Here is a 22,707-nt window from a genome sequence, read left to right as displayed (position 1 = left end):
AATCAGGCACCGCCAGAGACGTGTTTTCGCGTTCTTCGGGCAGTTAATAGTATCTGTATCATTTGTCAGCAGTTATCCCTATATTCTCCGCCTTCGTCTATTCAAACTTGACATTGACCGGGGGTGCTTCTATTTTTGGGGTGACGATGTCTATTTTTAGCGCAGGCAGCAGCTCCACACTCGGTCTTTAGCCGTCCTTTCTCCCCTACCCTCCATCAACACCCAAACAAATACTGCCTCGTGTCGCCCGTTCTTCTCCGGCTGTTTGTTCCGTTCTTCGTCATGGGTCGCAGAAAAATCGAAATCGCCCTTATTGAGAAAGACCGCGACAGGTCGATCACCTTCACCAAGCGAAAGCAAGGTTTGTTCAAGAAGGCACAGGAACTTGGCGTTTTGTGCAATGCAGATGTTGCTGTGATCGTCTTTTCTCAGAATGACAAACTTTATGAGTTTTGTTCGAGGGATATGAGGGATGTTCTGGGCAAATACGCAGCGGTGAGTTCAAGCTTCCCACACCCTCGCGCCAAGGATACCGTTGCTAACATGTGCAGTACAGCACCATGGCCTTCCACCACCGGTCCCAGCTGATCCGTACGGTCATGCTCGTGCTATCCCTATGCAGTACGCTCACCCGACTCAGGCTGCTATCATGGGCGTTCATCCCCCTCAACCGCGAGCTCCAGTCGGCAAACCTCTACTAACACCGAAGCTGAAACCCGCAGCTACGGCTCCCGTTTCGAAGTCTACGTCGCGTTCTCAAACACCTCCGGCCCCTCTTACTGCACCCGCTGCAGTCTCGATGCAGGCTCAGCACCGACGGACCGGCTCCCACGGTTCACCACAGACGGTAGCTTCACACCGTGCGGCTGCAGCGGCTTTGTCTTTGCTCGGATCAGCGGCAGCAATGGCACAGCAGTCTACTTCCACTTCTCCTACACCGCCTATTGGGGCTACACCTCCAGTTCCACCTCCCGGCGTCCCCGTCTCCGCCATGCGCGGCATGATCTACACGGACCCCGCAACCGTTCCCAGTCAAGCCCAATCTCATCCCTCCCAGCCCGCTTACATGCAATATCCCGCCATGCCCTACATCCCACCGCAATCGGAAATACGCGAAAGCATCGTTCCATCTCCCCCGACCGCCATCGCCGCAGGAGGAGACGCCGCGTCATCGAGTAGCAGTACTCCGAACTTCCTCCCACCTCCTACAATCCATTCACAGGGTCAAAAGAGAAAGTTGCCACTTCCTGCGGTGAGTACGATTAAAATCCCTACGGACCAGGAGAGGCGGAAGTCGAGAAGTTTGAATACGCCGTTGAGTGCGAGTAAATCAAGTTTGGGGTCTATGTTTCCGGTTGCTGCGCCCAGGCAGGGACATCAGGTTGGGACTGTCGAGGAAGAGCGGGAGGGGAGTCGAGAGAGCGGAGGCAGCGAAGGTAGTGAGTATGTTGAGCGGGACAGGAAGAGGGTGAAGGCGAGTGAGAGTGATGAGGACGAGGATGATGAAAATGGAGAGGAGGACGAGGACGAGGACGAAGATGATGATGACGACGGTGACGAAGGGGAAGAAGGAGACGAAGATGCGGAAGGAGAACCCGAAGATACACCTCCCCAGACGTCCCACGACAAACATCACACTCATCTCATGCCGCCTCTCAGGTCAGACACACGAAGTATGTCCGTTCCGAACTTCCCTACCCCAGCTTCAGCAGCTGCGAAAGCCGCGGTGGAAGGACACAGCAGGAGACCAAGTCTGAGGATCAACACTGGTGGATTCGGTAAGGAGATCCCGGCGAACACACCTGAGCCCAAGACCGGCGCACCAAACAGGAGTCCACCACCTCAACAAGCCCAGAAGCAGCAACCCTCAGTTAGTCAACGACCATTCTTACCTCCGCCTCCGCCGACTGCGAGTCATACTTCGGTGCCATCTGGTAACAGCTGGAGCCATAGTACTCAAACTCCACATCTCCCAGGCATGGGACTAGCGGGGTTGGCAAGGCCAGACAGCAGTGGGAAGGGCGATGGGACAGGCCAGGACGTTAGTCTCCCGAGTCCGAGTGAGTGGTTTGATGGGTTGCCGAGTGCGGGGTTACAGGCGATGATTGAGCAGGGTGCATTCCCCGGGGATGAGGGGAAGTAGGCAGAAGATCTTACGGATGGCGAGGGACGAGATTGTGTATGTGACGGTACGATATGAGCGCACAATGTGGGATGGAGAATGAACTACAGGTTGATTTGGACGGAGTTTGTTGCTATTTATCTTTCATTATTAATGTTCACGATTGGTGGTTTCCCGGGGTATGATCATGTCCGAATTTGGCGACGTCATCTGTAACGTAACGTTGACACTCCCAAAACACAACGTCTCGGGAATCAGTGACTTGAACGTGTTGGAAAGCATTCGTCGCCCATCACAGCTTGAAATAATCTCAATAACCTTCCATAAAATGTCCGCAGGGCCCTCAATCACACTCTCCAAGGTCCTGTCCGATCTCGCGGCTCTCCACACGGCAGACCCCGCGGCAGCCGCTGCTCTAGCAAGCTCTGCATCTACTCCCGACGCTGCCAAGGCCGTTCAGCCTGACAATGCAGATGATAGCACATACGCACGCGTCCGCGAGTATCTCGCCTTGACGCGAGCAGATGCGCAAAAGCAGAGGCAGGGTAAGCTTGACGAGGTCACGGCAAATTTGGATAGGTTGAAGGAGAAGTCAAGGGATGCTCTACAATCATTGGGTAAAATCTGAGCAGGAAGTAATGATACATGGAGGATTTGAGAGGCGCGACGAGGAAGCAAGTGACTTCTGCTTTTGCTTCAAGGGTATACTTGCTGGACTTGGGCTCGGACAAACGAGCATGAACATGCGGTGTGACACGTGTAGTCGCATTATAAGAATTGCGTTCACCACTTTGACGGAGTACGGCAATGCCGGTCGAATGGATATCTTGCATGGAGACGCTCGTTGGGAGACCATGAACTGATGGATGGATATGGATATTGCAAGTTTGGCAGGCGAATGCTCGGGCAGAGTATGTGGACAATGCTATGCTGAATGGGTTATCTCCATCAGATATAGCGGTGACATGCTTTTGAGAGATGAAAGACTGGCCGGGCAATGAATGACCTTTAGATGAGTACCTGTTCATGCGTAACACACTCTCTATTATCTGCTACAATGGATATTTCTTGGCCAAAATAACATATACGTTCTGTTGTGATCCCCATTTTAGTTCTGAGCCTCTTTCTTGGCTGGCTCCGGGGTAGCCTCGGGGGTCTCGGAAGCCTTCTCCGCTGCAGTCTTGTCCTCACCCTCCAACTTCTCGACGGCATCAGAGGCTTCCTCGGCGGCCTTGCGCAGCTCCTCCTTCTCGTCGAGATCTTCGTCGTCCTGTAGTTTCATGTTAGTCGATGTTCGGAGGGTTTAGAGTAGTTTGAATACCTTAAGAGGCTCCTTGGGTCCACTCTTCTCGTCCTGCTCGTTCTCCTCCTCGATCAATTCTTCCTGCTCATGAAGGACCTCAAGACGCTGCTTGTTGGTAGCAGCACCCTCAGCGGTATCAACGAACAACTCCGCCTCGTGGAACAACTCATCAGGCAAACTGCTCAATGTAGCATACAGAGCCTGGTACGCACTGTCCGGCTCATCGCGGTTGTAGGAGAAAGCACTGGAAAGAACCAAGAGGGTAGAGGGAACACCGTGCTGGAGACGGAGATCGAGCCATTGGGTGAGCTCGTCGCGGAGACGGGCGGGGGAGGTTGCGTAGGTGCGGATACCTCTCGCTGCACAGGCGGTCTGGAGCTCAGGAACAGAGAGAGACTCGACACCCTCGAAAGAGATAGCCTTGTCATCACGCTTGATCTCGCGCATGCGGTGACGGATGTTGTATCGGAGCATGTTATCCGTACCAAAAGTGTGCAAGTTGAGGTAACGGCACATGGCCACGAGCTGAGGTCGGGACAAGTTGTCGAGTGTCAAATCATCCTTGAAGATCTGACAGACCTTGATCATGTCGTCTTGGCTTGGGGTTTCACCACTTGTGCGGACCTTGCGGAAGAAGTCCTTGAACTCCTCGGACTGCTTAGTAGACTTACTCAGAGGAAGACCAGTCTCGCGGATTGTGGCACGAAGGAACTCGGACACAGCCTTGCGAGTTTCCCGAAGCTTAGCCGTCTTAGCTTCCTTGGCGGTTTGACCTTCATAGGTACTAGGAAGCATGTTGGGGAAAAGCTTCAAAGCAACTGGAAGAAGGAGTTCGGCGAAGGGGACGATGACGAACATTGCAAATGGCACAATACGGACCAGATCTACCGTTGTACGCTGCAGCTGTCTGCGCTCACGGCGGGAAAGTTCGTGTCCAGCAGCCATCTTCAACGCCAATTTTGAGGAGATTCGAACTTCAGCACCAAGAAGTTTGGTTCCATCCCAGTAATGGTGTGCCTCGTGCTTCACCTTCTCCCATAAAGTAAGCTTCTTCTCTTCTGGCTTTGTTGCCACCTGCTTCGAGGTCTCCTTCTTCTCCTTAGATGGGGTCTTCTCTTTGGATTCAGGTGATGACGATGTGCTCTGAAGACGGGTCAATATGATCGACGATCCAGCCTCCAACGGACGACGCAGGACAGCATCCTGGCCCTGAGTCGGCTTCAATAATGAAGGTCTCCTGTTTCCGATTGCAGTATTTGCTATCACGGCATACGCGCGAATTTGTAAAGGAGCTTCAGAAGCCTTTGGTCAGCGTCCTAGAAACGGATCATCCGGCACACAAAAAAACTCACAGCGAAGAAACTGAGCCTGCAGTCTCGGTACGGAACGAATCAACGCCCTGTTTGCAGCGGTCGAATTGGTCGCCATTTTGTCCAGTCTTTCAGGGCGGATCTGTTGAGTCTGGAAATATGTCACGGAGCACCGGCTGCAGCCAAACGCAACTTTGATGCGGCCCTGACAGAGGAGCCGTATGCCGACCGAGCTCACACCCAAGGACGACGACGACCAACAAATATCTCAAGTCGTTAAAAGAGTTCAGCTTGTAGTTTGTAGCTTGTTGAGTTCAAACCGTCGGTCTTACTTTTCATACGATGATCCTTCCATACCGTTGTCGTCAAACGTGGTCGCTACCGTTGTTACGAGCATGTCGTCGTCTACCCCGATCCTGCTCCACCGTCTTCAAGACTCGGATTACTCGCTTTGCCTGTTGAAATCATCCGCCAAATTCTGTCGTATCTACGTCGAAGGGATTAAAAACCCTTTAGTTAGAATTCGTTTCGTACGACCTTGCGTTACCGTATTTTTTACGCGTTCTTGACCTTGGAAAACCCTCGGGATTGAACTCAGACTCGGACTCGGACTCGGACTGGTGCTGTGACATCGCAAGTGCCCTCAACAACATTCATGAACGCGCAAACTTGATCAAAACAATTCGCTTCGATGATACATCTGATAGGTACGATCTTTTACTGGTGAGTGCGTTGACGCATTGTCAGCTGGAGGCGATGGAGATAATGGAAGACGAGGGGGCCCAGTATGACGAAGATGAGCGTAAGATAGTGGTAGCTTAATGCGACCGTGCGTTCGGCGAAGCGCTTGTTTGACGCAGTTGAAAGCTTACCAAATGCTCCATCCTCCGGCGTTTGATTCTCCTTCATTTGCAATTAGTTCATCACAGCCGCTCTAATTTGTACGTCGCGCTCGTACGCGTGGGAATATCTCGAAAATTCCTAATTAGGTAATATGCTAGCCTTTGCTCTTGGCTTCTTGGGTTCCTTCAAGATGGGCTCACCGGTTTCTGGATCAATAATCTGCCAGGTTTGCAACTGACAGGCTCCTCAGCTGTACCGGTATTTGTGTCGCGGTCGCGCCTTTCAAACCGCGGATTTCTGGACTCCCGCTAGAATCTGACTGAGCATCAGGTAATGCGGGCGCGCTTGCCGCCCAAAACCTCAGCTGTCCTTACAAAACACCCCATAAGCAGCCGAGAACCTTCTTCTCAAAGGCCTATAAAGCGAACGGATCAGTCTGTTTATGCGTTTTCTCTTCACTTTTCTCACAGCAATCGTCGTCGCAGGAATCGCATACCTCTACAACCAGAAAACCGCTTTAAAACAGAACCTTATGTCTCCGACCACGGTTAGCAACACTACTACTTATCACGAATCAATTGAAGATATGTCTCGCTTCGCCGCTCGTACAGTTTCTAAGCTCGTTCGCGCTATTGAGCAGTCGGAGGGTGCTGGTGCGACTGTCCGCCGTTCGATCGGCACACCTCAGCTCCGCAATTACTCTCCTTTCTTGATGTTGGACCACTTTTCCGTCAAGGTTGGTGCAGGATTCCCAGATCATCCTCATCGTGGTCAAGAGACTGTCACGTACATGTTGGACGGCGCGATGCAGCACGAGGACTTCGCCGGTCACGCCGGTAAGATCGAGACGGGTGACTTGCAGTGGATGACCGCCGGAAAGGGTATCATGCACGCTGAGATGCCTTGCCCTCGTCCTGACGGAAAGCCAAATGTTGGGTTGCAATTGTGGGTCGACCTTCCTTCAGACTACAAGCTTGATGAGCCGCAATATCAGGAGCACAGAGACAAGGACATCCCTCGCGCAAAGAACGACAAGGTTGAGGTGAAGGTTATTTCGGGAGAAGCATTGAACGCAGATGGATCAATCACCAAGTCGCCAGTCCGTAACCGTGTTGGTGTCTGGTTCTTGGATGTCCGTATCCAGCCCGGAGGCAAGCTCGAGCAGAGAATTCCCTTCGGATGGAACACGTTCCTTTACACTTTGACCGGTAAGCCGCATATCGCTGGTAAACAGGTCGAGCCTTACCACACTATCGTTCTCGGTCGCGAGGGTGATGGTGTAGCGGCGGAGAACAGCGGAGAGGAGGAGGTTAGGTTCGTCATCATCGCCGGTCAGCCATTGGACGGGCAGAGGTGTGTACAGTACGGCCCCTTTGTCGGAGATTCGGAGGAATTCATCTACCAGGCATTCATGGACTACCAGGGTCAAACGAACGGATTTGAGCGTGCGAAGGGATGGAACAGCAAGATTGGTGGCAGAGCTTAGGATGTTTGATTTGCAGTGGGCAGTCGGGTTGGCATATGGCGTTAGGTCTGAGTATTTTAGCTAGTTAAATTTGGTTACGACAGCGAATAATTCTTCGTATTCATACGTACAGTACAGCTGCATGTCCAATTCGCGTTGCGAGCGGTAACGTTGACAAAAACACCACGACTCACAAAGCCGGCTACCACGAACGCTCGGCCGCCTTTGCGTGAAGTGAAAAAGAATGTGGCAGTCAACAACTATCGTTCAGCCTCGATGAAACCCACGAAGCCCTCTTCAAAGGGTGTCACCCGTGTCGCAAATACCCAGGCACCGACGCGACATCTGGAGTACTACGAGCCAGTATTCTACTCATTCTCAAAGGTGTTCAAGAGCTATGTGAAGCTGTTTATCAAGGACGTTCATGCGCTGGAACTTCTGCCACAATTTCAAGGTTCCTTACCGTCCCCATCCTGTCCGAGAGCTTAGTTAACATACTTCCTCCAGTCGCCGGAGTTCGATTCTACCTAAATCATCCCATCAAATTCGTCTCGGTAGTCGGCATCGTCATCGGAATCACCATTCGAGAAAAGTACAGCCTCATCACCGTGGACGACTCCTCCGGCTCCACAATCGACCTTCGCATCGATAAAGAAAAGTACAAACCTCTGGTCGACAAATGCGAGGACGCAGACGTAGGGCCATACGCAGTCGGCACCATACTCAAGGCAAACGGGATTATCATGGACCACTTCGGCATCCGACAATTGGCTATTGAATCACTGCATGTCGTGCCAGATCTCGATGCAGAGGTTAAAGCATGGCAGGTGAGATTGGAGTACAAGCAGACTGTTTTAAGCCAACCATGGGTGGTGAGCGAGGAGATTAAGAAGCAACTATTCGCAATAAAGGCTGCGGAGGAGGCGGCGACCTCGGCGAAAGCGTACGGCAATAGCGGAAAGCGCAAGACAAGCAGCAAAGGAACAGGATTACAGGCAAACGTGAATGCGATGCGAAAGGAGACCGAAGCAGCGAGACAGAGGTATTCTTTCACATCATCACCTCAAGAGCACCATACACTCCGATCGCTGAAGCTACTCTTGCTCCAGTACTTTAAGGAGGCAGATATTCGAGACTTTACCATCTCCACACTACGCGCAGAGCCGGAGATCGAGGAAGCTACGCGCCTGGTCGTTACACGACTCGAATCGACAGATCCAGGTGGACTTCGTGGGTCAGGAAGAAGCGAGAAGGTGCGCAGCTGCCTCGATCTGACTCTGCGCGAGCTTATCAAAGATGGGAATATCATCAACACGTCGTTAGCAACTGGTGCATACTTCACTATTGGGTATTGGAACTTGGCACCTTTGATCAAGGACGCTTGTACTACTGCAAGGAAGAAAAAGAAGACCAAGACAGGCGTCGTAGGACAAGTCAATGCACGGGATATCTGGATGAAAGCAAAGAATCAAGGGGGAGGATGGGAGGATGTGCCAAAGGCAGTGGTGGCAGGCGTTGTGGCAGAAGCTGTCGAGAAGGAAGAAGGTTGGGCCCTTGTTCGACAAGGAGTATGGATATGGGTGGGATTTTAATGATGGTTCTCACCGGTACTACAGGGAATACGGCGTTCATGAGTTTCTTGGCATAAATAATGATATTTGAATTCCTAGCAATTCCTTCAAGGATCCCATATTCCCACACAAACGCCAGAAAACCCGAAAACCATGCTATGCAAAACCCGATAGAAATATATCACTCGCCGGTGACCTGCTCATAAAACATAACATATGCCGACGACCCGTTTGACCTTCTGTTCTCACCGTACCCACTGGACGGGCGCAACCAGCCCATCTCTTGGTAGAGGTCGTCCTCACTGATTGGCGACACCTTCGAGTCATCGTACAGTCGCCACTGCCTCGACTCTTTGCTTCTAGCCACAGCTGTATAATGCCCGAAATCTCTCATCCAGCCCTCGGTCCCGCCGATTCTCAATATTGCCGAGCATAGACTCCATTTCCGCCCAGCCAGACGCATCTCAACAATCCCATCCGTATCCGCCTGCTTACGAGCCTTTGTATCTTCAGGCTGCATTTCAACAGGCAACCTAGTCACCGTCACCGCCAGAATCCTCGGCGGATCTTGCATGCCCTGCGTACGCCTCGCGCTTGTCTTCTTGTTGCATTTATCACAATGGTAGGCATTGTCGCCTTCCATTAGCTCCACTTTACCCTCTTCGCGTGCCAGTGCAGTTTCGATCGTCTCGTTTCCAAAGAGATACGCAACTTGATCAACAGCTTCCACTTCACGTGAGTTGATAGTATGGCATTCCCGACACTCGATCTGGAACACCGTAGTGTGTGCCAAGAGATCCTTCGGCATGATGATGGGCGAATCAAATTTGCCCAACGGCGATGATGGAGGCGGGCTTGGTAGCCTTCCCTCAGAATCGACTGGTGGAGGATGCAATGACTTCTGCACCTTGTCAAACAAGTCGATCAAGTAAATGATCACCTGATGACTGTCCTGCTGGCTGTAGCTATTGAATGGATTATCGCATGCCCTGATCTTCTTGACAAGCTCATCGGGTTCGACGACGCCATCCTGAACATTGCGTTCACCAAGTACCTTGACGGACGGGCTACCCTCCAATAGCTTATGCTCAGCGGTGTTGATCTCATCCATCACCTTGACCGCAGCCTCTGCAATAGCATAGTAAGAATATCCCCCAAGGCCCTTGATCACCTTCTCCTTTGCCTCGTCATCATGACTCAACGGCAAAAGGAGCGCCTGTGCAGCTTCCGTAAATTCGGGAAGTACCCTCATCGCATGTAACGCCGAGTTTAGATAGCAGGTGTTTCCGAGATTCATCAACCCGACACCTGCCTCGTTCTGCCTCCCACGACTCGAATATGACCGAATACTCAACTCATCACTATCACGAGACGAGCGTCTCTGCATGGGTGTGCCTCTTCGACTGCGTGGACCCCACTCCGCATCATCGTTCTGGCGTTTCCTCTTTGCGCGACCACGGTCGGAGGTGATGCGAAACATGCCCACGGCCTGTGGTTTCTTTGGAGCAGTACTCGTCAGCCTGAAGGTCACCGGCTGGGCGCTCTCCAGAGGTGGCGAACTGACGGGGCTGATTGACCCGACCAATGCGGTCACGGGCTTGGGTGTGGAGATATGCGTAACCTTGACAGGCGTCGGGGCCTTCCAAGCTGAAGGGTCGAATTTGGATGCTGGCTCGGAGGCCATGACATCCAGTAGACTGCCTTTCGGAACAGTGGGACTCGATTGAACCGGTGAAGAAGATGGGATGTTCGTCTCCTTATCCATCAAAACGCTCTTCTCCACCGTCGCCGGAATCACCGCAGTCTTCTTCCGCGAGGAGTTTACATTCAAGCCATGAAACGTCTTCTTTTCTTGCTTCGCAAACCCAGGGTTTGGCGTCTGCGGAGGACTCGTAGGCTACAGTCCCCATATTAGCTCTCACGCACGCACGCATACACCCCTCACAAGCCAGACGATTCACCTTGAATATATCGTCCTCGTACATCGGCAACTTCTTCTTCACCGATGTCTTCCCATACGTCGTCCCAACCTTCCTCTTCGCCGCAAACGGCGAGCCATTATACCCCGCTCCCCCTCCTCCAGCCGCAGACGCAGGCGACACCTTGGGACGCTCATTACGGAATCCGTTGTCGAAGGGCGTGATGGGTCCTCTACGCCAAGACATCGCGTAAGATACCTAGGTAAGAAGAACTTCTTGATACCGATAAGACTCGATGGTGAACGGAAGCTCGGATTTGGTGGGGTTGTGAGCGGAGGGTCGGTGGGGGCGGTCTGGGAGACGCGCCGCCTGCGGATGGGAAATTCAAGGCGCGTTTTCGCGTCCGAAACCGACTGACATCACTTGGCGGGTTAACGACACCGAAAATCTGTGGACGTTCTGCTGGACTTTTTGAAGTTGATTGACGTTCTGCTTCGAGTTTCTATTCTGTCTAGAATGCTTCGTTTACGACACCTGGAACTACATGGGCCATTCACACGGGCCCGTCTATCCCTTTGCAGGGACTGCTTCACATCGAATATCACAACCTCGTCCACGTTCACAATGTTCAAGAATCTCGCAACAGCAACATCTTTTCATTTCTCATCTTAACAGCTAGCATATACGCCAATCTCGTGAGCGATACAGTCCCGTGCACGATCGCGAAGCAATCCTTCCAAAAAAAAAAGGTACTGATGACTAAACAAAAAGCAATACAGCTGGTACAAAAGTAATGACCCACCCGTGATTTCCCAATCGTGTATGCAGAAAAAACACCGTGTGCCTCTCAATCGAATCTGATATCCCCATGGTCATAACATGATCGTGAACCCAACCCAGAATCCAAACCAAAACGCCAAGTCCCAAAAAAAAGAAAAAAAAGTCCCAAGCCAGCATAATCGTGTATGTATTCCATCCCAGTCCCTTCCCCCTTTCTCGTAATCGAAATGAGCAATCGCTCAGTGGCCGTTGCCAGAGCGAGCCAGTTGCAAGAAATATCCCGTCTCAAGCGACAAATAAAAAAGAATTAAAAAAGAAAGAAACCAAAACGCCGGTGTAATAACGTGTACCGCAGCCGCCCTGAGATACTCTTTTGCCGATAGTTGTGTCGTCGTCGTCGTAATCGTACGCGTCTCATCTTCGTCGTGTAGGGGGAGGCACTATGCTCCCGCCTGCGCAACAACCTCTATACTGCTCTTCTTCTTCAGCCTCCCAAGCTGCGGCTTCTCCGCGACCGCTGGACCCGCATTATTGCTGAGCTTCAACTGCCCCTCCAACCTCTGCGCCAACTCACACTGATCAACCCCCCCTCCCCTTCCCTGCAACTGCATTTGCATCTGCTCCTTCGAAATCCCCAACGCAAACCGCTCAATCGCCGCCTTTGCCGTCGTCTCCGGTCTCGGGGACGCCGACCCTTCTCCACTAGACTCGTCCACCGAGTCCTTCCGGGATTCGAGGTTGGAGAGCGTCAGCTCGGGGAGTGAGCCACGGCGGCCGAGACCGAGGAGGTCCATGTTGTCTTCTTTTTCTTCGGTCGGACTCTGTACCGTACTCCACCTCCCACCTCCACCTCCATGATGACCAGTCGAATGAGAACTCCCTCCACTCGTCGCACGTACCAAACTCCTTCTCCGACAAACAGCTCTCCTAACGACTTCCCTCAACACATCCCCCCTCACGGGTTTCCCGACACACGCATCCATACCCACCTCACCATAGACTTTTCGGCGTTCGTTGGATGTGGAGGTTGTTACGGCGATGATTGTGGTTGTGTCGAAACGTGGTTGGGCACGGATGTGGCGGGCGACTTCGATGCCGGAGAGGTCGGGCATGTCGATGTCGAGGAGGATTAGGTCAACTGCGGTTGCGGGTGACATGGGGTTTGGTGATTCAGTCATGGGCGACATCATCTCCATCTCCGTGGAGGGCGTATCAACCATCTCATTCGTCGTACTCAGACTCGCACTCCTCTCCGATCCATTCGACGAACCATCGCCCATCGCAGCACTGGTATTCAAGAACCTCTCGTCGCCCGGAGAAAACGGCATAGGGCACTGCGGCGCTTCCTCGAGATGGCAAAGAGCGGCGTACCCTCCATCCGCGATTTTGAGGTCGACAGAATTGACGAGGTCTGACATTCTGGTTTTGAGGATTCGTTGCATCATGCGGAGGAGGACTTGGTTGTCGTCGACGATGAGTGTTTGGAGGTCTTTGACGTGGTCCAGCCCAACGGAGTCGTCATTGTTGGCGGAAGGAGCACCACCACCGCCGTCAAGAACGGGCGGGCCATCAGCGCCTGGAGCGAAGAAGCTCGATTCGACGAGACGGTCGTATTCAGATTGCGGCATGTCCATTGCAAGCCAAGTGAGCGGCGTTGTCTACAGAGCAAAGCAGAAACAGTGGGCCCAGGACATGGATATTCTACATCCAGCTCTCCCAGTCCATTGCGAAATAGGCTCACCACATCGTCGTGTCCGGCGGCCGCGCGCACATCGAGAACCACACCCGCATCGACCACCCGTGAACGCACGTGACAGCCATCGCGCGCGCATTCTCGATCCGAGGCGGATCACTTCCAAGCTGGTCCTGGCCACGGCTACGGCGGGTAAATTGCGATTGTAGTTAGCAATAGCAAAGGCACACACGCACGGCGACGCCCCTGGTGGAAAGGGCACACTGCAGGTACGCAATGGGTCTGGGAAAGGACATGCACAACTCCTTTTTATTTTTCCTAAATCTAGAACCATATCCACAGTTGCATGCACGACGTGAATATTGGACAAAAGATCACGTTTAGGCAACGAGAGCGGAAGCGGTAGCGGACTCGTACTTCCAGGTAGGGGGAAGCGCACCGACGGTCTTGTAGTAACTACATTCGACGCTCCATTAGCATTCCAATTCTTCTTCTGGTTTCTGGGGGGGTGGACATACCGAGCCAAACGGTGGATACGGGACTCGATCAAAATAAGACGGAACTTGGAGTCCTTGTCCTTGCGGTTACGCTCGAGGTGCTTGCGGACAGCAACGGCCTTCTTGATGAGCATGTAAAGGTCCTCGGGAATCTCGGGGGCGAGGCCTGTGTAGGTGGGAAAATCACTCTGTCAGTACGGGTATACCAAGCAGAGGCTGTGCTGTAAGTGAGACTAACCGGTGGACTTCAAGATACGGAGGATCTTGTTACCTGTGACATGTATTAGCACTTTGTTCAATCGTGAAGGAGGAGAGAGAAAACATACCAGTAACGAACCTAACCTGGGGAATACCGTGCGAATCCCTCAACACAACACCAATCTGGGAGGGAGTCATACCCTTACGGGCATACTTCACAATATGCTCCGCAACCTCCTCGGTGGTGACCTTGCACCATGCGGGAGGAGTGCGAGAGTAGGGGAGGGAGCTGGAGGCGATACCCTTTCCTGGAGTGTGCATGCGACCCATGGTGAATAGATTGGGTGGGGGGGGGGGGGGGTTGTGGTGAGTGGTGGTGCTGACGGAGTGTACGAGGAGCGTGTAGGGAGGGGAGAATTTGGAGGGGGGGTGGGGCTGGTGCGTGGCTGGTACTGTTGCTTGCTGTTGAGAGCAGGGGAAGCTAGGGTTTGCGCGCGCGAGGTCAACACACGTCGAGGAGTGAGATCAGAGCAGTGTAATGGCAATAGACCGTCATGATCGTTTTGCCTATTTAACTCAATTGACTTTTTCTCGGATGTCTCCCTGCTGTCGCTCAGCGCTATCAGGTCTTCCCACCCATGATGCCGGCTACGTCACATTGGCCCACGTACTTCTTGTGACGTCAAACTCACCCAAAAACCTTAAAACTCCTCCCACTCCTCAACACCACTAATTCATCCATATCAACATGTCCACCAACATAAGCCAACTCCTCAAGCGCATCCGCAAGTTCATCCCCCCGCTCGATGGCTCCCTTCACAAGGGTCAGTCCGGCCGCGTCGCCGTCATTGGCGGTTCAGAATCCTACACTGGAGCTCCCTACTTCTCCGGTCAATCATCTATGCTCCTCGGCGCTGATCTCGGTCATGTCATCTGTGAGCCTGGAGCATCGACTGTGATCAAGTCGTACTCCCCAGACCTGATCGTCCACCCTCTCATGTGCGAGTCTAAACGTGCGACGGCTGAGCGTCCCACATCTAAGATTGTTGAGGAGATCGCCGCCCAGTTGGATCGTTTGCATTGTATCGTTGTCGGTCCTGGACTCGGACGGGATCCGATGATGCAGGATATTGCCGAAGGCTCTATCAGAGAGGCCAGGAAGAGGGAGATGCCGATCGTTATTGACGCTGACGGGTTGTTCCTCGTCACCAACAAGCCCGAGATCGTCATGGGCTACGAACACGCCGTCCTTACCCCTAACATCATGGAGTTCAAGCGTCTCGCCGAGAAGATGGTACGTACACCAACTCCCAACCTAGTTGCTAAAAAAAAATCCAAAAAAGACTTACGTTGACTTCACAGCAGGTTGACATGAACGGGGACGCGACCACCCTATGCGCCAAGCTCGCTGAGAAGTTGGGTGGTGTCACGATCATTCAGAAGGGTCAAAAGGACTATATTTCCAACGGAAAGGAGACTATGGTCGTCGAGAACGAGGGTGGATACAAGCGTTCCGGTGGTCAGGGTGATTTGTTGTCCGGAATGACTGCTACTATGCTCGCTTGGAAGAAGTGTTACGAGGAGGGAACGTGGAAGCACGATAATGACTTGAGCAGCCATGAGATGACTGCTCTCGCCGCATTTGGAGCTGCTACCCTTACCAGGTACTGTTCCCGGAAGGCGTTTGAGAAGAGGGGACGTGCTTTGCAGGCTTCGGATTTGATTAAGGAGGTTGGTGGGGCGTATGTTGATCTGTTGGATGGTGATGAGCCGAAGGTTAAGCTCTGAAGCAATTGCTATGAATGAGTACGATAGGGGAAAGGAAAACGACGATAAGTGATACCCATTAGTACTTATATTACGATTATGATTATGATCAGATGCTATGCTCAAAAGTATCCGTACATGTTCCTCCCCTCAGCCGGCTTGATCATCTTAATCTTACTCTTCAACCTCTGCGCAGCTTTGCTTTCCTTGTACATTCCTTCAACTTTACTCATGCCATAGATCCCGGCATGTGTGGCTTCCTGGAGCCTTTGCTGCTCGAGCATCACATCCCTCAACGGATCAGCATGAGCGTGGCCAGAGTGTGAATGAGTTTGGCCGGGCCCACCGCTAAACTTGGAGAAAAGATTGGTCACGCCGGCCTTTAGTTTCGCGCGTCGTTCGGCATTCTCCTCCTCGTGCGTCTTATAAACCTTCGGCTTCTTGATCTTCAGCGGCGGCACAGGTGGTAAGCCCTCCGTCGGCGCCGGAGTGGGAGCACGATTAAAGTTCGAGATCATCGGTGCATTACCGGCTTCATACCCCAGTTCCGAGCCCGGGCGTGAAGGTGTAAACCGCTCCGTAAACTTCCCAACACCATACGACTGCCCATTGGTCCCAGCGACCAAACGTCCAGGCGCCGGCGTCGACGGAATCCCAAAGATCTCACCATTCCTCAGTGTATTCCGATACGTAACCGGCTTGACCTTCGATGGCGGCACTCTCCTCTCCTCATTCGTCGACCTGTAGTTGATAGGGCAGAACGGGTCAGGCTCATGCCTTCCCAACGTCGGACTCTCATCCGGGGCCGCATGCCCGAACGCAGCACCGGCATATCCCAACGGCGTCCGTGGTGCGAGGGGGGAGCGGATGAATGCTGACAAGGGAATGTCGGTACTGTAGTATGAGGACGGGGAGTGTGCCGATCGAGCTGAGCGCGCGGTGGAGATGGCGGGGGTGTAGGGGGTTACGAGGGAGGTGTAGCCGTGCGTGGTGGGACGGGCGGTAGAGGAGGATGAGGGTGCGGTGCGGGAGACGATGTTGAGGGGGGCAGGTTTGATGTAGCGGCGCATGCTGAAGGAGTAATGATTATGATGACGGGGTAAATGCTATTGTTGGGATACGTACCAGACGTATTGGATGCTTTTGTGATAGGGGATCTGCTCAGGGGGGCGGAGAAGGGACTTTATAGATCCTGATTCGGCTCCAGATCGGATCGTCTCGGGTCCAAGTATGGTGTATGACGTTGGGTCTTTGTGAACGTCACTTCCCAGACGTACGTTGCTCGGCCTTCTTCTGCGTCATGCTCCGGTTTGACGATCCCACGCCTTCATGCACCGCTACACCCCAACTCCCCACACCAGGCAACGGCACGAGACGCTCGAGTTTGACATTCGATAGCACCCCGACGCCTTTTCACAGATTCTGTATGGGGTTCGTACGTAGTCTGTGTGAAAAAGTCCAAGCATCATAGCGGTATGGAGGTCCGTGCTCGGTCCTGGCGCGCGAGGACAAAGGGTGGTGGTGAAACGCACAAACTGGCAGCGCAACCAACATGAACCTGGCAGGTTATCCCGAGCAAAATCTGGTCACAGACTTGAGGTAATATGCTTAGTGGTAAGACTGATCGGCTTTTGAGTCGCATACATGACACCGACTGAGTGCCGGTAGTGCATGCCGTGGCCCGTTTGAGGTTGCGGCAGTTGTCACGCTTGGCAGTATCGCACCGATACGATGTATGACTGGATGATGATTCCCACCTGCTACGATCCTTTATTGAGACGTGGTAGGTATCGTGTCACCTAAATGTTCTCCCAACTACAGCAGTCAGTGCCGAGCATACATCCGTGGCCGATCGGGAGGGGGCACGCACACAAGCCGAAACAGGCCTCGTACCGACCTTCCGAGCATGCAGCTACCCCGCGTCTTGGAAAAATACACGCAAACCATATAGGTCATCGTGATCGGAGAGCGATATCAGTTGCGTGAGTCACCGAGCAGCTGCACCTGGATACCTAAGTTCGGTGTATGCTATCGATCTGCGATCGCAGGCGGCAGTTAACCAACAGCACTCTACTTACAGCTGCTACAGCTGCAGTACGCCGGCACCTATCCCCAGGAAACCCCCTTCACCTCACTCGCTCCCGAAGCCAGTTAAGGTTATCCGGGTAAATCGGCATTTCCTTGCCAGTTGGCAAGAATTGGCGATATAGCGTCGATTCGCCACCTAAGACAACGCTAACTTTATTTGATCGACAAACCTACAATCCGCAACAACAAAAAGTCCGAAGCACCAAACCACCAAGTCTCGACAATGCTGAAGGAGAAGGACAGCCTCACTTCAATGTCGACGACGACGACGGCTGCTGAGTCGGATATGACGAGGAAAGATGTTGATGATGCAGAGATTCAGGAGACGATGATGGATGTTGTGGCGATGGAGCAGCCGGCTGCGATTGCTACTGCCGCGGACGCGGATTTGGAGAAGGATGCACGGGGAGGTGCTCTTCCAGGTGAAACTCTCGCTGCGGGCGAAATCACTGGGAAACGCAAGGCAATCATCTTCTTCGCGCTCTGCCTCACAATCTTCCTTTCCGCCCTTGACCAAACAATCGTAACAACCGCCCTCCCGAAAATCTCCGCAGACTTCAATTCCGACACTGGATACGCATGGGTTGGAACATCATTCCTCCTCGCTTCTACAGCATTGGTTCCGTTCTATGGTAAGGCGAGTGATATCTGGGGAAGGAAACCAGTCTTGTTTATTGCGATTGGATTGTTTTTGTTGGGGAGTGCGCTTTGTGGAGCGGCGCAGACGATGAACTGGTTGATTGGAGCACGTGTCGTTCAAGGTGCGGGATCTGGCGGTATTCTGTCCCTCTGTAACATTATCGTCTCGGATCTCGTTACGCTTCGTGAGCGTGGAAAGTATGTTGGGTTCATCGGTGCGACGTGGGCTGTTGCGTCCGCGGTGGGCCCGTTGTTGGGAGGCGCGTTTACGGATTACGTTACGTGGAGATGGAATTTCTTCATTAACTTGCCGACTGGAGCGGCGGCTGTGGTGTTGCTTTTCGTGTTTTTACACCTCAACAACCCCCGCACCCCCTGGCGTCAAAAGATCCCTCGTATCGATTTCTTGGGTGTCACCCTCATCATCGGCGCAACTCTTCTCTTCCTACTTGCGCTAAATTGGGGAGGATCGCAATATCGCTGGGATTCGGCTGCGGTGTTGTGTTGCTTGATTATTAGTGGTGCACTCTTTGTCGCGTTCGGTATTGCGGAGGTCAAGCTTGCAAAGGAACCTGTCATGCCGATGTCGCTGTTTGCACACCAGACAAGGTTGGGAGGGTATCTTGTTTGTTTGTTTCATGGGATGGTGTTTATGGGTCTCTCATACTACCTCCCGTTGTACTTCCAGGGTGTTTTGGGGTACTCTGCGATCAAGTCTGGTGTGAACATGTTGCCGTTTATCTTGGTGTTGTGCGTTGTCTCTGCATTCGCAGGACAAATCATCACCAGATCCGGTCGATACCAGGAACTCATCTGGGCCGGTATCGTCGTCCAAATCATCGGTACAGGACTCATCATCAACCTCGATGAAAACTCCTCTCTCGCCAAACGCGTTTTATACCTCATGATTGCCGGCCTCGGCACAGGCCCCAATTTCCAGAGTATGCTCATCGCGATCCACGCCACGATCGACAAGAAAGACATCGCGACAGCTACGGCAACATACGCATTCACCCGCTCCCTCGGCGCAACAATCGGAATAGCCGTCGGCGGCGTCGTATTCCAAAACACCCTCACAGCCCGTACCGCACATCTTCCCCTTGCGTATCGCATTTCTGGCGGCGAAGCCGGTGCGGCGGTCGAGTTGATCCGCAACTACCCTGAGCCGTATCGGACGGAGGTCGTACATGCGTTCGCTGATAGTTTGGATAAGATGTGGATTACGTTTACGGTGCTTGCGGGGGCGGCGTTGGTTAGTAGTGCGTTGATTGGGAAGCATCATTTGCATAATCGGATGATGACTACGCAGGCGGTTATTATGAAGCCCAACAATCAAGGGGGAGGTCAGGCTCAGAGTCGAAGGGTTAGTGTGGACGGTAGTGTTGAGAAGGTGCAGGAGGAGGCGGCGGGGAAGGTGTGAGTGGGGTGAGGTGAGGGGTGTATGGTTTGAGTGAGTGAGGTTTCTTCGGCATATCGTGTGCATGTTGTGGCATTGGGAGTTTGAATTGCTTTATTGGATATCTATACCATTGCAGTTGGATTATACGCATTTAAGAGGTTGCCCTTTCGTTTCATTATTACTCTTAATTACTATCAAAATTGATGTTCTTCGCACGAGCCTCAATTGGGCGATTATTCACTGCAACTCCAGCATGATTCCCACAAGGTCTTGGAAGCTGACGGTGATGTACCCATCTCCGTCCGTGTCTCGTCTGTGAGCGAAATTGTCAGCAGTGAACTACAACACATCCCTGGATTCGAATGTCTCACTTGTTGAACGACTTTGTTATCAGCTTCAAGATGACACAGGATTGGACGAAGCGATCGAAGCACATGGCATCTCGCACTGTGGAATCCTCAATCAGCCTATGTCTTGTGACACCGGAAATCCTGAAAGTTTCACCTCGCACAGCGAACTTATGAAACACCTGTCCAATAAACTCCGGAGAGAGACGGTATCCGAACGCCTCGAGTGCTGTACGGTATTCATTGAAATCAATCGTTCCACTGTGGTCGCATACATCAATACCAGGTACAAACGCTCGTAATCGGAGCAAGGCATGAACTACCTTCTGTCACTGTCGAATCGGTCAAAGAGTTGCTTCCATTCGTCGAGGTAACCCCAGAGGTGTTGGAACTCTATGAAGGAGATGTGGCCGCTGCGATCTACATGATCCTCTTGTCAAACAATTGTCGAGGAAAGAGTGATGAGAAAGGGAGCGTACCGGCATCGAACAACCTGTGAGTACGAGTTAGATTCAGTGTCTCGTAGACAAAGCAGTCAGACTCTCAGACTCACCTTATCATCATCGCCACGGTCCTCGCATCAAAATAACTCCAGTCAGCGTTTCGTAAAGCCAAGTTTAATTCTTTCTCTTCAATGTGTCCGCTACGATCTGTATCCACCGCCTGGAACAGATCGAGGAGTTCGGCTTTATGGCCAACGTCGGGAGCACTTTGAGGGTGAGTGGGTTGAGTCGACTGATATGTGGGTTGCGTTGGCTGATGTGTGGGCTGGTTCAAATGCTGCGCAGGGTGATGGTGCTGCAACTGCCAGTAGGCCTGGAGTTCTGGCCGGAGTGTAGGCGTGCCTGTCCGCTGTCCCCTTCCCTGAGAGGCGTGTTGGTTGATCATGTCGCCGAAAGACGATCCCATTGATCGCGGTGGGACAGGTGGCTGATTAGGGTTCCCGCTCCTAGGTCGTAAGGGAGAAGTTTGAGAGTGGTATCCGGCAGGCGTGGGAGTTGATGGAGTCATTGGGTAAGGCGACGATGTGTGATCCATCGTGCCATACCCGACAGATAAGGTAGATCCAGACCCCGGGGAAGCTTGTGGTTTACGGTCTGATAGACCCATGGTCCTGTTAGCCGCGAGTTGTTGTTGGAGGAGTGCGAACGGGTGGATGTTCCAAGCCGTCTCGAAAGGCATGCCCTATACGGCTGGGACCTCAACCATATGGACAGCGTGCGGTATGAATCACCTGATCCCTGAACATCCCGGGCCTTCGTCCGATCCACTCCTCGCTGTAATTACCCTCGAGCGCGGTCCGTAAACGTACCCGTGCCCGTAACGTCCGACCTTCATTTTCCCACAGCCCGCGCGCCAGCATCAGCCTGCATCAAGCGCGAACACCGCACAAACACGACGTCCAGCATTCTCGACCAGATCAAACACGAACAACATGCTGCAATCACGGAACGTCAACAAGGAAAACGCGTTCGTCGTACCTCCGAAGACACCTGCTGCGAAGGCATTGAAGTTTGGCACGAAAACGCCGTTTGGTGCGAAGACGCCGTTTGGAGCCGAGAATGTGCGCGCGCCGATGACACTGAAGGGGGGAGCAAAGTTCAATTCGGACGCATTTATTACGCCGATTGGTAGGTCTTGCCAGGCTGCGTTCTCAGAAACCGTGCGCTGACCTACTATTACACAGGACCAAGAAGAATTCCTCTAGGGGTACAGAACACCAATGTCCGCAAGCTCGCACCACCGTCAACAGGTAAACCACAACAAAGCCGTCTCTCATCCGCAAAACGCCGAACACCCAAACAAGCATCACCAGAAGTCTTCAAAGATGTAAATCAGCAGCTTTCGCAGAAACTTGAACAGGCACAGATTGCTGAGGAGGAGGTTGAGATCCCGGATATCGAGTATATGCCACCTCGTGGACCAGGTATGCTTTGCCTCATTCTGTTTCCCAAGGTAAATGCTGATGGAAGTGTGCAGAAATCCCATGGGAACCAGAAAACTACTCCCCAGTCAACTGGTCTACTCTCCGCAACTACCGACCATCCGTCAGTGCATACATGGACCGCCTCGACGACCAAGGACGTACATACATTGAACGCGAAGATGCGGAACTCTTCAAGGACCCGGTCTTTGAGGAGCTCCCTGTGGGTCCAGAGGTGGAGGTGGAGAAAGTGGTAGCAGAGAAGAAGGAGGTGAAGACGGTGGAGAGGAAGAGAAGTACGAGGAATACGGGCGGGGTGCCAAGTTATTTGATGCCGACTGCTGCGGCGAGGGCGAGGCAGGTCAATCCTAATGCATCTGCTGGGGAGTCTACGCGGAGGACAGTTTTGAGTACGGTTACGAGGAAGCCGATTGTCAGTTCAGGACCGTCATCGCTGACAACTTCGCGCATGACACGTCCCACCCAACCCAAGTACGAACCGATGTTTGCAGGCATGAAGCTTGATGTGTATGAGTCTGACGAAGACGATACGTTCCGAATTGAAGTTTGAGTATGATGGAAGGGGAGGCATGGTATATTATCTAGTGGGTTCTTGTGTTTCGTGATTGCGATTGGGTTATTGGGTTGTTGGGGCGTTTATTTCCGGGGTTCTTTTGCTATATCTTTTAATCACCGCCGGTAATTCATGGGTTTGTTTGTGTTCTTCTTAGGGATTGTCTAAGCATCTTAACATATCAAAGAATGGACTCTTTCAACTTCCAATTGAGTTTGTTCCCGGGTGCTGATTACCGGTGCAGACCGTCTCATGCAAGTGTGACGTC

At 52.6% G+C, this 22,707-nt stretch overlaps 13 protein-coding genes across 13 annotated transcripts; 6 read left to right on the top strand and 7 right to left on the bottom strand.

Annotated features, from left to right (window-relative positions):
- The first annotated feature begins 200 nt into the window (after positions 1–200).
- SAICODRAFT_71892 (uncharacterized protein) lies at positions 201–2,249 on the top strand. Its single transcript, XM_019170722.1, has 2 exons — positions 201–495; positions 557–2,249. The coding sequence occupies exons 1-2, from the start codon at positions 283–285 to the stop codon at positions 2,141–2,143; spliced, it is 1,800 nt and encodes a 599-aa protein (XP_019023442.1). The 5' UTR covers positions 201–282; the 3' UTR covers positions 2,144–2,249.
- Positions 2,250–3,425: 1,176 nt separating this feature from the next.
- On the bottom strand, positions 3,426–4,517 carry SAICODRAFT_58194 (LETM1-domain-containing protein; the record flags this gene model as incomplete). The annotated part of the gene is made up of 1 exon (XM_019169588.1): positions 3,426–4,517. A coding segment is annotated over one exon (1,092 nt), but the record flags the coding sequence as incomplete, so codon positions are not given.
- Positions 4,518–5,934: 1,417 nt separating this feature from the next.
- Positions 5,935–7,168, top strand: SAICODRAFT_30783 (pirin protein). Its single transcript, XM_019167762.1, has one exon. It carries the CDS (start codon positions 6,111–6,113, stop codon positions 7,062–7,064), a length of 954 nt encoding a protein of 317 aa, XP_019023440.1. The 5' UTR covers positions 5,935–6,110; the 3' UTR covers positions 7,065–7,168.
- A 44-nt stretch (positions 7,169–7,212) lies between these two features.
- On the top strand, positions 7,213–8,635 carry SAICODRAFT_19895 (uncharacterized protein; the record flags this gene model as incomplete). Its single annotated transcript, XM_019166175.1, has 2 exons — positions 7,213–7,497; positions 7,551–8,635. Exons 1-2 carry the CDS (start codon positions 7,320–7,322, stop codon positions 8,633–8,635), a joined length of 1,263 nt encoding a protein of 420 aa, XP_019023439.1. The 5' UTR covers positions 7,213–7,319.
- A 160-nt stretch (positions 8,636–8,795) lies between these two features.
- Positions 8,796–10,759, bottom strand: SAICODRAFT_66294 (cysteine proteinase; the record flags this gene model as incomplete). Its single annotated transcript, XM_019170214.1, has 2 exons — positions 10,576–10,759; positions 8,796–10,511 (listed from the first exon to the last, which is right to left on the bottom strand). The coding sequence occupies exons 1-2, from the start codon at positions 10,597–10,599 to the stop codon at positions 8,796–8,798; spliced, it is 1,740 nt and encodes a 579-aa protein (XP_019023438.1). The 5' UTR covers positions 10,600–10,759.
- A 489-nt stretch (positions 10,760–11,248) lies between these two features.
- SAICODRAFT_133303 (uncharacterized protein) lies at positions 11,249–11,621 on the bottom strand. The gene has a single exon (XM_019165451.1). It carries the CDS (start codon positions 11,488–11,490, stop codon positions 11,293–11,295), a length of 198 nt encoding a protein of 65 aa, XP_019023437.1. The 5' UTR covers positions 11,491–11,621; the 3' UTR covers positions 11,249–11,292.
- SAICODRAFT_30781 (uncharacterized protein) lies at positions 11,272–12,684 on the bottom strand. The gene has a single exon (XM_019167761.1). It carries the CDS (start codon positions 12,639–12,641, stop codon positions 11,754–11,756), a length of 888 nt encoding a protein of 295 aa, XP_019023436.1. The 5' UTR covers positions 12,642–12,684; the 3' UTR covers positions 11,272–11,753.
- A 672-nt stretch (positions 12,685–13,356) lies between these two features.
- SAICODRAFT_93794 (40S ribosomal protein S13) lies at positions 13,357–14,031 on the bottom strand (the record flags this gene model as incomplete). The annotated part of the gene is made up of 4 exons (XM_019171903.1): positions 13,357–13,462; positions 13,525–13,669; positions 13,742–13,774; positions 13,830–14,031. 4 exons carry the CDS (start codon positions 14,029–14,031, stop codon positions 13,387–13,389), a joined length of 456 nt encoding a protein of 151 aa, XP_019023435.1. The 3' UTR covers positions 13,357–13,386.
- Positions 14,032–14,449: 418 nt separating this feature from the next.
- On the top strand, positions 14,450–15,389 carry SAICODRAFT_26000 (carbohydrate kinase; the record flags this gene model as incomplete). Its single annotated transcript, XM_019166902.1, has 3 exons — positions 14,450–14,995; positions 15,064–15,290; positions 15,350–15,389. 3 exons carry the CDS (start codon positions 14,450–14,452, stop codon positions 15,387–15,389), a joined length of 813 nt encoding a protein of 270 aa, XP_019023434.1.
- A 131-nt stretch (positions 15,390–15,520) lies between these two features.
- SAICODRAFT_30780 (uncharacterized protein) lies at positions 15,521–16,540 on the bottom strand (the record flags this gene model as incomplete). The annotated part of the gene is made up of 1 exon (XM_019167760.1): positions 15,521–16,540. A coding segment is annotated over one exon (950 nt), but the record flags the coding sequence as incomplete, so codon positions are not given.
- Positions 16,541–17,902: 1,362 nt separating this feature from the next.
- On the top strand, positions 17,903–19,615 carry SAICODRAFT_58238 (MFS general substrate transporter; the record flags this gene model as incomplete). The annotated part of the gene is made up of 1 exon (XM_019169593.1): positions 17,903–19,615. One exon carries the CDS (start codon positions 17,903–17,905, stop codon positions 19,613–19,615), a length of 1,713 nt encoding a protein of 570 aa, XP_019023432.1.
- A 216-nt stretch (positions 19,616–19,831) lies between these two features.
- Positions 19,832–20,829, bottom strand: SAICODRAFT_58202 (EF-hand; the record flags this gene model as incomplete). The annotated part of the gene is made up of 6 exons (XM_019169589.1): positions 19,832–19,907; positions 19,966–20,041; positions 20,078–20,202; positions 20,265–20,361; positions 20,421–20,434; positions 20,495–20,829. The coding sequence occupies 6 exons, from the start codon at positions 20,827–20,829 to the stop codon at positions 19,832–19,834; spliced, it is 723 nt and encodes a 240-aa protein (XP_019023431.1).
- A 547-nt stretch (positions 20,830–21,376) lies between these two features.
- SAICODRAFT_25996 (uncharacterized protein) lies at positions 21,377–22,436 on the top strand (the record flags this gene model as incomplete). Its single annotated transcript, XM_019166901.1, has 3 exons — positions 21,377–21,572; positions 21,629–21,868; positions 21,922–22,436. The coding sequence occupies 3 exons, from the start codon at positions 21,377–21,379 to the stop codon at positions 22,434–22,436; spliced, it is 951 nt and encodes a 316-aa protein (XP_019023430.1).
- Between the last annotated feature and the right edge of the window lie 271 nt (positions 22,437–22,707).

Source organism: Saitoella complicata, assembly GCF_001661265.1.
Source record: "Saitoella complicata NRRL Y-17804 unplaced genomic scaffold SAICOscaffold_15, whole genome shotgun sequence".
Lineage (NCBI taxonomy): Eukaryota > Fungi > Ascomycota > Saitoellomycetes > Saitoellales > Saitoellaceae > Saitoella > Saitoella complicata.
Note: the sequence above shows the minus strand (reverse complement) of the source record. Positions and strands in the feature narration are given on the sequence as shown.

What these genes read in the sequence shown, in the direction of transcription:
- SAICODRAFT_71892 (XM_019170722.1), top strand. Translation starts at nt 283, where the DNA reads ATGGGTCGCAGAAAAATCGAAATCGCCCTTATTGAGAAAGACCGCGAC. An exon ending in TTCTGGGCAAATACGCAGCG is followed by an intron (nt 496 to 556) that starts GTGAGTTCAAGC and finishes TGTGCAGTACAG; the next exon opens with CACCATGGCCTTCCACCACC.
- SAICODRAFT_30783 (XM_019167762.1), top strand. Translation starts at nt 6,111, where the DNA reads ATGTCTCCGACCACGGTTAGCAACACTACTACTTATCACGAATCAATT.
- SAICODRAFT_133303 (XM_019165451.1), bottom strand. Translation starts at nt 11,490, where the DNA reads ATGCTGGCTTGGGACTTTTTTTTCTTTTTTTTGGGACTTGGCGTTTTG.
- SAICODRAFT_30781 (XM_019167761.1), bottom strand. Translation starts at nt 12,641, where the DNA reads ATGCCGTTTTCTCCGGGCGACGAGAGGTTCTTGAATACCAGTGCTGCG.